The sequence below is a fragment of the Fistularia commersonii genome, chromosome 32 (genome assembly GCF_037954325.1).
Source record: "Fistularia commersonii isolate RoL2024-O1a breed Wild chromosome 32, RoL_Fcom_v1.0, whole genome shotgun sequence".
Taxonomy (NCBI): domain Eukaryota; kingdom Metazoa; phylum Chordata; class Actinopteri; order Syngnathiformes; family Fistulariidae; genus Fistularia; species Fistularia commersonii.
Genome location: NC_141315.1, coordinates 6,337,588 through 6,354,747, shown reverse-complemented (window position 1 = coordinate 6,354,747; position 17,160 = coordinate 6,337,588). Strand labels below are relative to the sequence as shown.

General features: G+C 42.8%; 2 protein-coding genes across 2 annotated transcripts in view; both read right to left on the bottom strand.

Moving 5' to 3' along the window:
* prkcea (protein kinase C, epsilon a) overlaps positions 1 to 2,761 on the bottom strand; it is a 36,596-nt gene extending 33,835 nt beyond the window's left edge. The window contains exon 1 of the mRNA XM_086139523.1: positions 73 to 2,761. Within this exon, the coding sequence (XP_085995649.1) occupies positions 73 to 417 (345 nt within the window). The 5' untranslated portion in view covers positions 418 to 2,761. The remainder of the gene's footprint in view (positions 1 to 72) is intronic.
* A 2,940-nt stretch (positions 2,762 to 5,701) lies between these two features.
* Positions 5,702 to 8,022, bottom strand: six3b (SIX homeobox 3b). The gene is made up of 2 exons (XM_086139764.1): positions 7,116 to 8,022; positions 5,702 to 6,446 (listed from the first exon to the last, which is right to left on the bottom strand). Exons 1-2 carry the CDS (start codon positions 7,808 to 7,810, stop codon positions 6,308 to 6,310), a joined length of 834 nt encoding a protein of 277 aa, XP_085995890.1. The 5' UTR covers positions 7,811 to 8,022; the 3' UTR covers positions 5,702 to 6,307.
* Positions 8,023 to 17,160: the final 9,138 nt, after the last annotated feature.

The following is a 17,160-nucleotide window of genomic DNA, read 5'->3' as shown; positions in this document are numbered from 1 at the left end:
AGCCACCGGCTTCCCTGCTGAGAAGCCGATCACACACACTCAGACCATCGCAGTCACATGTCCTGCACATACCCAGTCTTCATAGTGCCGGGTTCCATTCTGCAGCAGGTCTTCCAGCTGGATGGTGCAGTTGGCAACAAAGTCGTCATATCCGATCGGGGCGTCGTGGAAAACAGACAGTTCGAGACTCCTTCCCTCTCGGACCTCGGTGTGAAACTCCTGATGCCAAGCCGGGCTGTTGGTCTTCGTTCTGGTGGCGGTCTGTCCAAGCCGGGTCTGGTCTAAGTTCAGGGCCAGATAGGGGTCCAACAAGAAGGAGCCGCTCTTCCCCACGGCATGACGCAGGGCCCACGGGGTGGGCTTCAAGTCCACCGCCTCACACACTCGCACCTTCAGCAGGCCACTGAAAACAGGCATAGCTGCAGATTCTGTGAGTGTGCGTGCGTTTGCGTGCGTGTGTGTGTGTGTGTACGTGATTAGGCTAGTCTGCCTGTTCCTGCTCCTGTACACAAGAGTGTTTCCTTCTGAGCGGGGTCACTGCACAGTCCTGCTACATCCCATAATGCCGCTGGCTCCTTGGGACTCTCAGTGTAGTACAGCCATATCGGACACGGTGTTGCACAAACACAGACACACACACACACACAAACAAGCCAAAAAAAAAAATCACGCACACTCGCACCAAATGCCCAGATGATGGATATCCGTGGGGCTGGAAATCACGGGAGGAGGGGAGGGACCGAGGGGGACACGCGGACGTCCGTCGCTCCGGACCCTCTCCCACCCGAAAGCCGCTGCCTTGTTTGTTTACGGTCGGTCCCGTGAGCCAGACAAGATTCCCGTGTCGGCGGAAACAGGCCGGGATACCCGCGGCCGGGAGCGGGAAATGCGCGTTAACGGGCTCCGGTAAAAGCCCCCAGGAGCCTCCCCTGCGGTCCGCGGCGCGTCTCTCCTGGGTCAGGGTGGGGGGAAGCGGCAGCAGCCGCGCCTAGCCATCCGGGATTGGTGCTCCGTGTCCAGCCCGCCTCGGCTCGGCTCGGCTCGGCTCAGCTCGGCTCAATTCGCGCTCCTCCCGAGGATAATCCCCTCGCTTCGAGCTCAAGATACCGCGATACGTGCCGCGAACTCTCGGAAAGAGAACGCCTTTTTTTTTTTAACAGATGCGGTTCTTTTTTTTTTCTTGCTTGCGAGCGACCCGACTACATCACGGCGCTTCTCTCCCCTTCTTTTTTCTTTTTCTTTTTTTTTTTCCCTTTTCTCCTCCCCTCGGTCCCAGCTTCCCGTCGCCCCCTCCCCACCCACCGAATCCGAGAGCGAGTGAGCGCGAACTGCAGGAAATGCGCAAAACGCGTCACCCGCGCCGCCGGGCTCTCGCGCCGGATGAGGGAGAGCAGACGCGCCGTGCGCGTGCGCGTGCACGTGGATGGACGAGGTGTTTTTTTCCCCTCCCTCTCTCTTTCTCTCTCTTTCTCTTTAGCACAAGGTACGAAGGGGATGGAATTCACCCTGCAGGCGTGGCGTGTGTGCGTGTGCGCGTGCATGCAGACATGCATGCATGTGTGTGTGTGTGTGTGTGTGTGTGTGTGTGTGTGTGTGTGTGTGTGTCCTGATAGTCTATTACACAGTCCTTATGCATGGTCACAAACAGCTCGCAGGAAAGAGTGGAGGGGGTTGTCAGAGAGAGGGAGAGTGTGTTTGAAAGTTTCAGCATTTCATTTTTGCTCGAATATTTAAAAGTACTCCAAAATACTGCTTAAATCCTGGTTATCTTCCGCCACAGTTTCTTCTTGAACTGTGAGGAAATTCAAATAAAGACACTCATAGGATATCATTCATCACCGTGGTGAATATAACATTAGAAAAAATACAATATAAAATACAATGAGAAACTACAACGTTGTCTGGTATTTCGTCTTTTCTATAATGACAATGTGTGAAAACAAAATCGGATATAAATCATATTTGAAAAATCCCAAATACATAAACGACTCAAGTGATTTCTGCCAATGCGGGGAGGTATCACGATCTCTCCGTTAATGTCTTGATAATAAAACAAAACCAATCAAAATAACGTTTCAAGGAGTTAGAAATTACGGACGCACAAATTAACATTTGCAGCGTGTGTGTTTTCTCAAACACGGGGAGATGTGGCCTCAGTCAAGGAAGGGGGTTGCCATGGAAACTGCCTGGACTGTGACGTGCGGGGCGTCAAAGCGATGTGGATTTTTGCAGCTGATGGCTCAAAAAGAAAGATTAAACTCCAAACCTTTGTTTTGCTATACTGGCAAAAAACAACAACTTTGTTTTTTTTCACTTTTTCACAGTTGACCACGGTATTTAGTGAAAACTTCTACAGCCAGTAGTTGAGAACAACATGCCCACACCTGACGGAGGGAATAGTTTCATTAAAGCGAACAAACCTGAATGTCTGCTCTGGCGAGATGGGTGTTTTTGTCTGGACTGATTAAACTTAGTTGGATCAAGACAGGAAAATCAAGGAAATAAAATTGTTTTTCAAATATCCAGCAACAAGGATCAGAGAGTTGAGTTTTAAGAAGAGAGGAGGGGAAAAAAAAAAAAAAAAAAAACATTCAGGCCTGACCCTGTGGTGCCTCCTGCTGGCTTCTTGCAAGAGCTGCAGTGATTCCGGTGCCTTCCGGTCGTGACGTAAAGAAATGCTGCTTTCAGGTGCTCCTCGTAAATTTAATACTCCAGAAGCAGAAATATGTTGATCTCAGAGGAAATGCAGTGGTCTCAGACTCTCCCTGCAGAAACAAATAAACAGGAAGAGATTAGCAGGAAGAAATTCATAATGATTAAATAAAGACAATAAAACATATAAATAAGTTACGATTAGGCGGCACAGTGGTGCAGTGCTTATTGCTTTGGCCTCTGTGTGGAGTTTGCATGGATTTTCCTCAGATTTCCTCCCACAGATGCAGCAAGATAATTGGTAGAAAATTAGGAAAATTACCCCAAATGAGTGAGTGAATGACACCTGATGACAGTTGGGATAGGTTCCAACATGCATCCTGCGTGCAGGATAAGCGGCAAATAGAACCAGATAGTGAGATAGTGTAAGTTATAGTGTCAGAACGTCAACTTTGAACTTTGCTGGCCATGCGGATTAGATTATGAAGTCTGTTAGTGTCAGCCACCCTCAGGCTGCTGCCCCAGCATGCAACAGCATAAAAGATGATGCTGGCCACGACAGAATTATAAAACATCCTGGGCATTTTCCAGCTGATGTTGAAGGACCTCAGGAAGCTGCCTTGGTAAGTAGAGACACCGCTGACCCTTCTTGTAGACTGCATTGGAGTTTTTTTGTCAAGTTCAGTTCGTATTTCAATGTAGAGGCCCATGTATTTGGCGTCCTCAACAATGGCCACGTCAACACTGTAGATGGAAACCAGGATAAGAGGTGATTTGGACCTTCTGAAATCCACAATTGGCTCCTTTGTCTTAAGTACGTTAAGCTGTAGATGGTTTTGCTCACACTACAAGACAAAGGAGTCCACAACAGCCCAGTAGCACACTCACAGCAAAGGTTTCCATTCATTTACAAATCTATTTAGTTTTCAATTTCCTTTTGTGTTCTCACTTTTTTCCAAGAAATAGCTTTCAATGGGAGGCAGGGGCATAAATATAAAAAACTGAACTGAAAAAGAGAATGAACTTGAAATTGCAAAGAAATAGTGTGAAAAGTTGTCAACAAATTTGTCAGATACTTACATGAAAACGATTTAACGCAATTATCTACAAATCAGACAGACATTTTCTGAGGATTAGCAAGAGGTTTGAGATAAGATGGGGAAACCAATGAGATAACTGAGAGAAACCTGTCACGGGGGCGGACTCGGGCAGGGAACCACACCTCAGAGCAGAATCTGGGTTGAAAGCGCTTTATTATGTGGAACAGCAGGGAGGGTGTCGCTGGTAAGCCCCTGGCCCCGAGACAGAGTTGCACAGGGCTGGGTCTCACCAGGACGGGTTGCAGGCAGGATGGATTGCAGGCAGGGTGAAAGCAGCACGGGCCCCCAGGCAGGGAGGGGGGGGGGTGAAGGTAAGAAGGGTCACGGCAGGGTCCAATGTTACACCGGCCGGCTGGGTCCGGGCGTAACAGGGTAGGGGTCCGGTCGTGGCAGGGCTCCGCAGTGGTCTGTGAGAGCCACAATCCCTCGGCACCAGGCAGAGCGTGCCGCTGCCCTTTATAGGGATCTTGATTAGCGGCATCTGCTGCAGCTGGCGCCGATTACAAATTGGGATCAGGTGTGATACCCTGACAAAACCAAAGAGGAAAATGACCACAGCATCACCTGGGAAATAGCAAGAAATGTGTAACAAATCCCAAGTTTACACAAATAATCACTGGCTTTTTTTTTTTTAATCTGAAAGATCTATGCAGGCCCCTTGTCACACATTAAAATGAAATAAGAATGTAATACTAACATAAAGCAGACACATTTTGGTTGAGCATTTCAGAAAAAAAAAATACAATTCTTGTCCAAATGTTTAATTTCCTTCATTCTCCTTCAATTTCATTACATCACACTTGCAGATGCTGGTGTCACTGTTTTAATGTCTGTAATGGTTGGGATTTTCTCAAAGTAATGTTTTTGCCGACCACTAGATGGCAAGATTCTACCTCCATACTGTAGGGAAAGGACCTCGCAGGCCTCAGGAGGAATGTAAATTGATATAAATCAGCCCTGGGTTTGTGTGTGTGCGCTCTTGTGGTCAAGTTCAGGGGGTTGTAAGCAATAAGATTATTAACATTAAGTGTAATAATCAGAATTGGTATTAATCTTGATTTGGAAACACCATTAGAATGGGTCATTCCAACAATGACGTTCATTGTTGGAGGAATGGGGCGCCACTGCTAGCAACAGGCTAACTACCAGTTCTGTCTTTTATCCCGCCACTCTAATCACTTTTAAATCTATTTTTTTCCAACCCTTTTTTCAAATACGGTTATGCCATGGCAAATAGCATAATACTATTTATCCTTCTTTCTTTTTTTTTTTTTTTACATACTATTGATGCAGCCAAAAACAAGATATTTAGTGAAGAAAACAAAACAAAACAAAAACAGTGATATACTGAGTTAAGCTACCAAATTATTAAAAAGAAAAAAACTGATCTTTTTTTATCATTTAAATTCTGTTTTTCAGTTTTTAGATTTTTGGTGGTCGATCATCAGCCAAAATGGATATATACAGATTCCTGTTGAGAAAAAGCTCTACTGGCCATCTATTGATAGATGGCAAAAACCTTTAGAACACCTGGTTAACACAGCCTATATCTTTGTGAATGACTTTCACTGGGTGCTGGAACTAAACATCATTCCTGGTTCAATTCCTAAATCCCACCTAGACTGTAGTAGTGTTGAGCAAGACACTGAACCTCTTACTGCTCCTCGGCGCTGACCAGTGGCTGCCTGCTGTTCGTGGTTCATCCATGACAAATCTAAATTCAGTACAGTAGATGCATTTCACTGATGCTGTGCTTAGGAGGGTGGAAAACACTTTAAAAATGTCCCCACTCCCTAAATATATAATCACTAGACGTTTGTACAGTGAAAGTCCTTGAAAGGTACCTTTACAAGTAAGTACACGCACACACACACACATAGTCTATCAATGTCAAAAAGTTGTAAATTAAATAGTTTTATTCATATAAAATATCAGAACATTTACTTGCGTCAAACAGAACATAAGACAGAGTTAAAGATGAAAGTTAAATAAAGGTGGCCTAGGTTGAAGGTAAACAAACAAACAAACAAAAAACAGTACAAACTGCTATACAGGGAGGTAGGCTTCAGTGCATATTGATTGTCTACAGCAGCGGACATCTTTAAGGGCTTCTAGGAATATTGTTGTGACAATTCAGTAAATTGAAGAGGACATAGTGACAAATGTGAGATAATTTGACTGATTAGAACTGGAGGCCAGAAAAAAGGCCATTGTGAGGCAAGGGTCTGACTCCCGACAGTTGTTTATATAGGCCGATGACGGGTCAGCAAGTTGCAGATGACCACTGAGTGCTGCTGATGAATCACACAGATCAATCATCAGAAGTCAAAATCTATGGTACTTTAAAAAAAAAATCAGATAAAGGGAACCAAATCCTCATGTAAACCTGCCACGGTGAGCTGCGATAACATAATTTTTCTTCCCAGAACGATTTCAGACCCAACCCTCTTCAGCCTTAGTCTGAACATCCCATAATCCATGAATGATCACCCCGCCACCACCTTCCCTCCCAGACCCAAAGGTCCATCTCCTGGGAAAAAAAAAAAAAAACTGTCTTAGACATCCAAGTCGGAATCACTGTCTGTTACTGACAGGAGAGTTTCTCCATCCCGCCGCTCAACATTCACGTCTGGACTGCAAGCACCTCCACTCAGTGCTCTTGCACCATCCGGACACATCCTGTGATGCTGTAACCTGCAAAAGTTAAAAATCATAAAAATTAGTTTTGAGACAACTAAAAGACTATAATAGACATTTGTAGACTCCAAATTTGAGAGACATGACTTAGAATCTAAGTTGATAAATATATAAATTTGCTTTTACTTGTCTAAAATATGTAATCTATTGATTGGACTCAACAAGATCCTGTGATATTATTTTCTTGTCCAACAGCAGGGCTGAAACTAAAATCCAAAAGAAGGGGAAGTAAACAGGCAAATGCCGGAAAGTGAGGCGACTTAATCCAGCTCCGAATTCTAACATTTGGCAATCATTCACGGGCAACTTGCAGTCGGGGCGGTTGACCCACACACTGACCCTGAAGCAGACTAAAATGAGAGAAAATGATCGAGCAGATCAGCCAGAAGTGAAGGGGAACAAAAAAAACCTACAAGCTGAATGGCCCCTGCGCTTTTACGCATGAATGGTCCTTTTACGCGCGGCATCGGCCGCCTGCGGAGAAGAATTTGCCCCAACTCGGGAGTGAATGAGAAGGCGGGGGATCCATTAAAACATCGGCTGAAACCCCGCACGATTGTCCCAGGCTTTCAGCCTCAGGGGAAACATATTGTTTGCCTGAATGTGAACAAAAGTTTGCCTCTTTTAATCGCAAAGTGACAAAGACGCACCATCTCGGCGACCAACCTGTTTTTGGCCGCGGCCGCACGGTCCCTCTGTCTCCGGTTCTTGAACCAGTTCCCGACCTGGGTCGGCGTCAGTCCGGTGGCGTGCGCCAGCTCTCGTTTCTTCCCGGGGTTCGGATAGGGGTCCTGCAGGTACCACTCCCGCAGCAGCCCCCGGGTGCGCTCCTTGAAGCAGTGCGTCTTCTGCTCCCCGTCCCAGATAGTCCTCGGCAGCGGGAACTTCTTGCGGACGCGGTACTTGTCCACGGGCCCGAGCGGCCTTCCGCGAAGTTTCTCGGCCTCCCGGTAGTGGGCTTCCAGCCACATCGCCTGCAGTTTGCCGTGGGATGCGCGCGTAAAGCGGTGCGTCTCCAGGATGTGGTAGAGCTCCCGGAAGCTCCCGGTGTGATAGGCCACCACGGCGCGGGCACGCTGCACCGACTCGTGTTCGGAAATAGTGTCGCGCCCGTCCGCGGTCACCGGGAGCGACCAGAGGAACCGGGCCAGACGCTCGATGTCCCCGGTCTCCTCCAGCGTCTCGCAGACACCGGCGATCTGAGACGCCGAGAAGCACAGACCCGGGAGGGCCAGCGGGGGACAGGAGGCGGGGGCGTCCTCCGGGGAGCGGGAGCGGGCCAGAAGAGACGGCCCGTCCGCGAAGTGGGGCAGGAGGAGGCGCGACGCGGAGAAAAAATCGAGAGGCGACCTGAAGACCATCTGGAGGCCGGAGTGGAACCCCACGAACCGTCGAGGTGCGTCAGCGAGAAACAGTCTGGCTGGCCGAAAAATCTGTCAGAGTCTGACTCTTTAGCTCACCTGGGTTTCAGGGAGGGGCCTTCCATCGGACGTCCCATTGGACAGCCCGGAGCGGATGCCGGTTGCCATGGTGGCAACGTCAATCAAATACTGGACAGGTCTTCCTCCCCCCACCACCACCGACATCCCACCCCTTTAATGCAAGAGCTGGACACTATCATCCGCTCAACATGAATTTCCGTTTAATCTGGCTTGACTGTCCGGTGTCCACTTAAAAAAAATTAAAAAAAAAAAAAAAAAAAAAACATAAGTGGAAAACTTTCTTTAAAATAACTAGAAAAAAGGCCCCGACGTGAACATTCAAACCCGCTTATGTTCTTGAACTGGAGATTGTAAAATGCAATAAATTCACAATAAGATCGAAAATAGATAACAGACGCCACCCTGATGAATCGAGAAGGAGTATGTGAAATAACATTAAATTGAGTCTTGAACCAAAGTTTACTTGCTGTCGAAATGGCTGTTAAACAGTCTTTCTGCCATGATTTGATTGGAAGTACTTGTATTACTTACTTGTAAGTAATGCTCTGAATGGAAAATGTCCTGAGGTAAATGTAGAAAAGCATTATCAATAAATATTCTTAAATGATAACTGCTCATAAAGCCAGCTGTGCAATTATATCATGGTATATATATGTGCTGTTTCAGTTTGCAACTGTAGCGAATTTGGGAAATGATGGCAGGGCTTCATAACATGCTGCTTAATACAATCAGTGAACAGCACATTTGAAAGAAAATATAAAGAAAAGAGACATTTAATTTTATGTTTAATAATAATAATAATAATAATTTATTAATCCCTTGTGGAAAAAAATCATTTGCTGCAACTAAACCCTTCATGGATGAACCATGAGCAGTAGGCTGCCATCCAACAACGCCAGGGGAAGAAGTTAGGGGTTTAGTGTCTTGCTCAACAACACTTCGGGACATTAGGAAGAGCCAGGAATTGAACAGGAATGTTCGGTTCCAAAGTCGATTGATCTACCTCCTGCACCCTTTGGAAATTCATCTAAAAACTGTCCAATAAATATAATGGAGGAGATGGTACACTATTTAATTTCTGTACTGCAGCGGAGGGAAAACGCAGTAAAGGTATACAACCTGAGTAAATGTACTTTCCATCACTGCAGAACCACATTGTTTTTATGAGTTCATACTCAAACGAGTAGAATGCAATTCATAACACACAAACATGGACAGGCATATTGTAAAGATGACAAGCGGGGGTGTCTAAAAATGACACCAGAAGTGATTGAAAAAGTGAACATCCAACAAAAGACACCGTCACGGCGATCCAATAAATCTCACAACCTCAGTGCCGCTGCCGCTAATCCGCTCGCATCATTAATAGCAGTAATGTGAACAGAACCTGGTGTGATTAGAAATCTCACCCTGACCTGAAAGCGTATGTTTCTCTAAGTGGTCTCCCGCCACTCTAATCACTTTTCTATTTCCCAATATCCATAAATTCAGAGATAAGCCGTGGGCTTGCTCCATTCTGTTACCTTGGATTAAGCATTGGGTCTATTCAGCCTGCTAACATTAGTCTAATAGAGCATATTCAATCAACATTAAAACAGGTTGCGTCCAGCCATATTTGTTGCAGTGCACAGAACTTCATAGTGCGCCACGACTGTGACGATCGAAGGATTCAGTGCAGGAAATATCATAACACGAGGCTGAGCAAACACATTCCCTTCCCCTTCAAACCACAAATAAGATATTTTATACCTTCGTCACACATTGCCTCTTTTATCTGACATATATGTCTAAATGATCCCATGCAGATGTGCTGGGTGTGAAAAAAAGGAGGTCCCCCTCCAGGCTTAAAAGGGTTAATGCCAATTAACCCCCCGGACAGATGTCCCTGCGCGGCAGTTTGTTGTTGGTGCGTTGTTCCAGTTTTCACTCCAGATGATGAATGTAGTTCATGTTCATCAAAGTAATCCCTCCTTCTTGTACCCAGATCCGCTTTAAATTAATAATGGTTCATTTGCATGACACTAATCAAAATCTAACATCAAAAGTAGTTGGAAAACAGGCATAAATAAATTGTTGAGACTTTTATTAAAAAAAAAAAAAAAAGTATGGCCCCAGGATTTAGTTGTGTTAAATGGTTTAAATGTGTGAGCTTCACTTTGCAGTCCTTAATACAATGTGTTAACATTTGTCTGCCATGTCTTTGCTCAGAGAAAGTATGAGCAGACTGGGGTTGATCAGCAAATGTGTAGCAGAAATGGATATACCATTTTCATTCTGTTCATTCAGCGTTTCATTTCTATCAGAATTTTTTCAATGGCATGTGAACCAAAAAACCTATGGGACATGTTTAGACTTTAAGATTATGGGTCCACAGAGCAAGAGAACTGAGGGCTCTCTCTGCCAACACAGGTCTGAATCCCAGCTACCTGAATAACGATGAAATGATTTATACTTCTGGCTACACTTCTAAAAAAGATATTTAAACAATTCACTTTTATGATGCTCAAAAAATGTGTCCATCATTTTGCATTTGCTTCTTTCTAACTCCAAGTCCATCAGGTAAAGTCTTTTTGGGCTCATCTGCATCAGATGGCCGATGCTATATGTGCAATTTCACAATTTGGTCATTACAAAATGTTGCATGTACAATGAACTGTTCCTAAATCCATCTTTTCAACAAGAGCACGGTGTTAAAGTAATTTGTGGCACCACTGCTACTTTGAACAGAGCAATTCTTTATTTTTGTTTTTCTTCCTTCTTTACCTGTGCATTCCAGAGTTTGCTTGAGCTCCACTGTTGATGCACCAGTGCATAGAATTTAAAGATCAACCTCTATGCACGACTCACACACAATATTTTACTGACACAGAATAGTCATATATGCAACTCATTTTTGTTAGAACAGTTAAATGAATGAGATGTCACATGTTCTCTCGATAATTTTTTTGCCCCAGCTGTGTCTTTTAAGGTCTTTCCAGCACACATTTCCGCCTAAAAGCTCTACTTGAGATACCTGCGTGTCTGGAGAATAATTACATGCTTCTGTCAGTGTTGTAACAACACAACATTGGACAAACACTCACAACAAGTGACAGTCATGGCCAGGTCTCCTCCAAGTTGAAAAGACATTCTCCTAATCAGCAGAATGAAGTGCATACTGAACATTCTCAAGGAAAAACCCTGGTGTGAGTGAGCTGGATCGCTTGGGGGAGGGAGGTAGGTGTCATTATGGCGACAATTCTGTTAATTCAGCAACATCTCCCATTCAGAGGCAGGACAATTAGCCAGGAGGAGGGAAAGCACAGAGGGTGGATGACACTTCCAGGGTGGCTGGAGAAACACAGGGAGGACCCAAAATGAATTGCCTCCATGTCTCCTTAACCCCCTGTAAACAAAAGCCCCGCTCCTAATTAAACTCTCCACTGACCTCCACAACTTAACACTGACCTCTTAAGCCCTGAAACTTTAACCCCGTCGCCCCATCTCATGGAGGAGGCCCCGCAGCCCCCTAACTCCCCTTCTCGTTAAGCCACTAATCACTTCCTGAGTCTTTGTTGTGCTTTTGTGCTCTTAAACTCGCCAGGAGAGTTCGGTACACAATGGTGGATGGAAAAGGGGATGGTAGCTAAACCCATATGTATAAAATCAGAATGTCCACAACCAATGGATCCCATATTTTAACGACATCCTGATCCGGTACTAGATCCTCCTGGAATACACGCGCAGGATAAACGGCATAACTTTTCAACAATCAGTGCCCACAGAAATATTCAAGAACCTCAAAAAGAAAGCACCAAAGTAAGTGGAGGAGACGTAAAATATTTAAACCCTGATGTCTAACTGAGGCTGACAACAGAGAACGGTAATTATAAAGTGTCTGCACCAAGAAGCATTACAAAATTCTGCAAGAATGTTCTAGTTTATACTATGTTTACCCAATTTTTTTCTTGGACTGTGACACCGATGACAAAGTATGAGTTTCATCATATAAATTCAAACTTCCCAATGGCATCTGCTCATCGGAAATAAATTGAAAGAAAATATGGAAAAACAAAATTAAAAAACAAATGATTGGACCAGGAGGAAGCTGAGGGCTAAAAGTCCCCCACAAGCATTGATTTTGTATATTCTCGGTACATAATGATAAAAGCGTAAGCAACCAATTGGGTTTGGGCAGAAAGACAATACAAACACACAACTGGAATGCCAAGTTTTTCCATCAGCACAACAGGTAAAGTAAAATATTCACAATATAATACAAATGTCTGAACAAGTTTCTTTGGACAGGTGCTTGCACCCTTGTGTATGCATGTGTGAATCTGCATGTGTGTGTGTGTGTGTGTGTGTGTGGTCCCAAGGTGACCAAATCTTGACCTTCCAGCTGAAAGCTAGGTGGGGCAGGTAGTAGGGAAAGCTGTTAATCTTGCACTCTGATTGAATTGTAAGCTGATACCTCACTGTCAAACTGTTTAATTCAAGGATTTTATGTGGTTTCTACAACATAGTTAGTCCAACTGTGACACAGCTGAAACATCTGGAGAGTCTCAAACTAGACACGAGTATGTACGCACACATAAACACATAATCAGGTTTACGTTACGCAAACAGATGCACACAAAGTGGCACGTGTGGCAGATGGGTGACCAGCATAAACAATAAAAGGACAACACCTTTCTAATTAATGAATAAACAAGATAATCATATTATCATCTATTTAAAAAAAATAATTCCTCCACTTGGCTGTATTTCTAGGCTGCAGTGGATGAAGGCAGCAAGATCAATGAGGCGATAATTACATAATTATCCTGTGTTTTGTCAGTGGCATTGTGCCACATGGAGTGTTTTTAATTAATCGCATGAATGAGACAAACACAGAAGCAGCCGGACAAACAAACACCAACAGCCAAAACTACCAACAGCTGGAGCCAGAACAGACGTCTGGTCGTGGGGTTTTATGCAGCAGACAAGCATTCATGCAGATGTGAGAACACACACACACCGGGACACGGTGCCTCCTGTTACACACATTCATGCCGAGTCAATTCCAAGACCCATGAAAATGCTGGATGTAATTTTCATTCATCTTGAGATTTTCTTTTTCTTACACTTGAAAAAGTACAAGCATGAGCTACAAAAGCAGATGTTTTGAAGAGGTTGTTTCATGTTAATGTTTGAGAAGTGTCTTTTAAAAATTTGACAAGGACGTTTTTGGGGGGGAAAAAAAATACCCCGCCTTGTTTTTGTGAAAGTAACAGTAACTTAAGGTTAATTCCCAAGACTGTATTTTCACAGTGAGTCAAAACTATGAACCCCTATCTGATTTATGATTTAAGATCTCGTAAGACCACAGGGGTGGGGTACCAGCAGTGCAAGTGCAACCTGTATAGTTTTTAAGCATTTAACATAAGATCTGTTTTCAACATTTCTACTGAAGTCAAGTCATTGTTGTCCTGTTAGCCAAGAGACAAGCTACATGTACGGCACACCTTGGCACACAATGGCGACGCTATTAGCCATTAGCGTCATCGCGTTAGCCATTTCCACGTAACCAACACTATCATCCCGTACATGACAAAAAGATTAAATGAAATATTTAAAAAGATAGGTGGATAATGTTCAACAGTTACCTGTAACACAAAAAAAAACAGAAGTAGCCCGGGGTAAATGTTGACTTTAGTTAGTTAAGCGCCAGCTGGCGGCAAATGACGATCATGACAAGGAATTTCAACATTCGCCGTCTTAATTACCATAATATTCAAACCATATATTATATTTACAATAGTCTTTGCCGAACTTGCTACCTGGATGGTATTTTCAGGAACTTCTGGGGCCGGTCATTTCTTCGTACCTTCAATAAAAAGGAAAGGTGGTGTTTTCGTTCCCGGTTACTTTTAAAAGCTGACACGGACTTCGCCCGCGCCATGACAGCAAATATTTAGACTATAGAGTGCGCATGCGTGAGCATCACGGTGCCTAGCAACAACCTTGATTGCCTTATGGACGATTTCAACACTGCAAAGAACAAGTTATACTCCAGTGTAAAACAGTATTTCTATCTTTGTTTTTTTTCTATCATGGAAAAGACTAACTTAGTCATATATCGAGTTCAGCTCTGGTGTGACACTTAAACCATGAAAAGAACCCTTTTGGAAATGATCAAGTTACAAGTGGTCTCAAACTGGTAGGCGCTGAAAGGCAGAGGTTAGTAAAATAACAGTATTGTCCAAAAAGGGGGAAAATATCTTTTGCTTCAAATGAAGACAACAAATGCATAAGGGGGGTGCGAAACGAGTCGGGGTCAAAAAGAGTGAAAGGAGAAATGAAAGAAGGGAGGGGTGAACTCAGAGGGAGGTAAAGGGGAGGGCTGGCCCTGTCTTGTCTGGTGTGGTTGGGGGTAATCTGGTCTAATCTGCTGCATGTTAACTTATCTGAGCAGCAAGAGCCAGATTATCCCTCTAACAATGGCCGCATGCTCATCTGCTAAATGACTCCACTCAAAATCATATGCATAAGATGAGCATCAGCACTTTATATCTGAGTGTTTGTGGCTTTTGGACCCTTTTAAAGGTGAGTTGCAGATGAAGGTTGACCAGACAAAAACACATTGATCTCTGTTTCACTTTTCCAAGGCTACATCCACAAGCATCTTGAAAAGACATATAGAAAGAAGCATTAAACCGAAAGAGTTGGGGAGACTGAAACACAGGAGCGTGCGAAGAAAGAATTTCCAAACAAGACGACTATAGTGTCTGTCTCAATATTTACAAAGCAGTTCAGCATTTTTCATTGGTATATTATCCACCCAGGTAAGAAAAAAGCACAAGTCTGTGAAAGAGGTATCAAGAAAATATCTGGAAAGCTATGGAACGTGACGTTAGGTAACTGGTGTAACAAGGAGCAGCTTTTGTACAGGGAAAACAGACAATTCAGTAGAGTTCTTAATGATAAATCAATGAGTTACTCTGACTTAAAAATGCCCCTCTTTGCACTAAATTACTATTTATCTGAGCCTGAGATAACAACAAGATCCAAAATAGAAGTTTCAAACCTTGTAGTCAATCAGGACCAAAATAAAACAAGAAAAAAGATACATTAGACTTTATGTGCTAGCAGAAAAAGACATTCAATTCTGTTATCAACAAAGTTAAAAAAAAATGTCTGGACGTCACTTGTAAGGCAACATCAAAACTGAAGTTGAGAAAATAGAGAACTGATGGAAAACCTTTTGATTCTCAATGAAAACAGTTTCTAGCATTATAAACTAAACTCCTGTCAAGATATCTATTGATATCCATCACACCTCTTCATCTGGTTTCTTCATTGTTGATTTTTAAGAGTCTCAACTGTGGAGTGGACGGGCCAAGGCAGACGCAGCATTTGTGGCATGTTTTCTGAGTGAATGGGATCAGAAGCAAACAAAAACCATGTGTTTCTATAGATTATTTTCTACCACAGTAATCAGAGTGAGAAAAAAAAAAACATTAGATAGAGTGACAGTGCAGTGTCATGTGTCCAAGGGTTTATCAATCAATCAATCAATCAATCAGTGATGCATGAAGTTGATTGATATATATCTATCAGTATTTTTGTGCTGACCCGCCAGGAACCAGGAACAGTTCTAGATATTAAGTCTTTATTGCTTTACCTTTAGCCCTAAATACTAAGATATGACTAGGTGTTTTAAAAAGGAATGCATATGACAATAATCTATCTCTCTCTTTTTAGCAATAACGATCACAGTGGCACTGTAACAACATACAAAAATATTAATAATTTTTGAAGTTTGAAATGTTGGGTGTTGCAGATTTTCTGTTTCATGATGGTTGTTTTTCAAAATAAACTTATCATTTTTTAAAAATAATAACCATTAGGATTTGCTGAGGAAATTAAATATATATTTTAAGAAACAAAATAAATTATATTAGCAAATCATTATTTCAGAAATAATGTTAAAATAATCCATAAACAAGAATAAGACCACTTTCAGTGTAAAAGAAAAAAAAGTGAAACAAAATTCACAGACAGACATTATTCATTCACACATGCCAATATAACGTCCCACCAATGCTACGATAAATGTCCAGAAATAAGAGGGAGTTTCTTCGACTCATCTTGATTTGTCTCATGAAATAAAGCTCAAGAAAAACAAATTAAGGGGAAAGAGATTACAGATAACTGAGCAGGACACACGCTATTTTGGCAGGTCACTGTCTATTGTTGTTTTATCAGGCTTTAAGTGGATTCAGTGGGTGAATCACTGAGCAACCTGCCATCATCAAATTAAATTCACCCCCTTTTGCCCCCCAAACATGGTAGACACCACTGTAATATATTTGGATTGCTCATTCACACTCAAACACACATGCTTGGCAATCCCATAATCCTACTCCAGATTGAGAACACCTTTAAGATACAATGTGATTATGATTAGGGATTACGTTCAAATTATGACAGAGTGACAGATTACACAGGGGTGGCGTGTGTGCATAGGGGAAGAATGGCTGCTGCAGAGACAATCATTTATCAGCTCTTGCTTTTTGTGTGTGTTTTGTGTGTGTGTGTGTGGGGGGGTATTAGGTAGGCGTGTGCCACTGCAAGTGAGGAGTTCAATTGGAATCAGCTCTCCTCTCACCCCCACCACCAACACACACACACACACACACACACACACACACAGTTGTCCATATATCATACATTCTGCTGACCATGTGTGCAAAGTTAACATAATTTGGGACTAAACAAAAAATGTGAGGTAATTTGACCTTTTTCCCCACCATCAATACTAAATTGTGCATTATATATTCTTACAGACCACATGTAAAAGGCCTTTTTTTGTGAACTGCTCTCATTTTACTCCTATTTCTAACAATTACATGAATAATTTTAGGAATGTTATACTGGCAAACACCGATTCAGGGTATGAGTGAAGTACTGCAGTACACATCACAACAAATCAGTAAAATTACATAAACTTTCAAAAATAACCATGTTCTCAAATTAGTAAACTTGCTAAAGAGGTACGTTCTACTTGTTAAATTTATATAAAAACACCCCGAGAAACAGCTTTTTTTTGCTTTGTCAAATAAAATGGGGAAAACTCTCAGTACAAATTACTGCATTATCCAAGGATAAGAATGCATCACCATGTGGGGAGGCTATTTATGAATTTCCCTTTTTTGAAAATTTTCAATAATCATTTTGAAACATTTTCAGTTCTCTATTTTTGGTATATTCAAAGCAGTTACTTGTAAATTTGTTGAATTAAGAAC

Bases quoted from the DNA above. Each gene is read 5' to 3' on its own strand.
- six3b (XM_086139764.1), bottom strand. From the start codon at position 7,810: ATGGTCTTCAGGTCGCCTCTCGATTTTTTCTCCGCGTCGCGCCTCCTC. The intron at 6,447-7,115 runs GTTGGTCGCCGA...TAACTTTTGCAG, and splicing joins GCGGCCGCGGCCAAAAACAG to GTTACAGCATCACAGGATGT.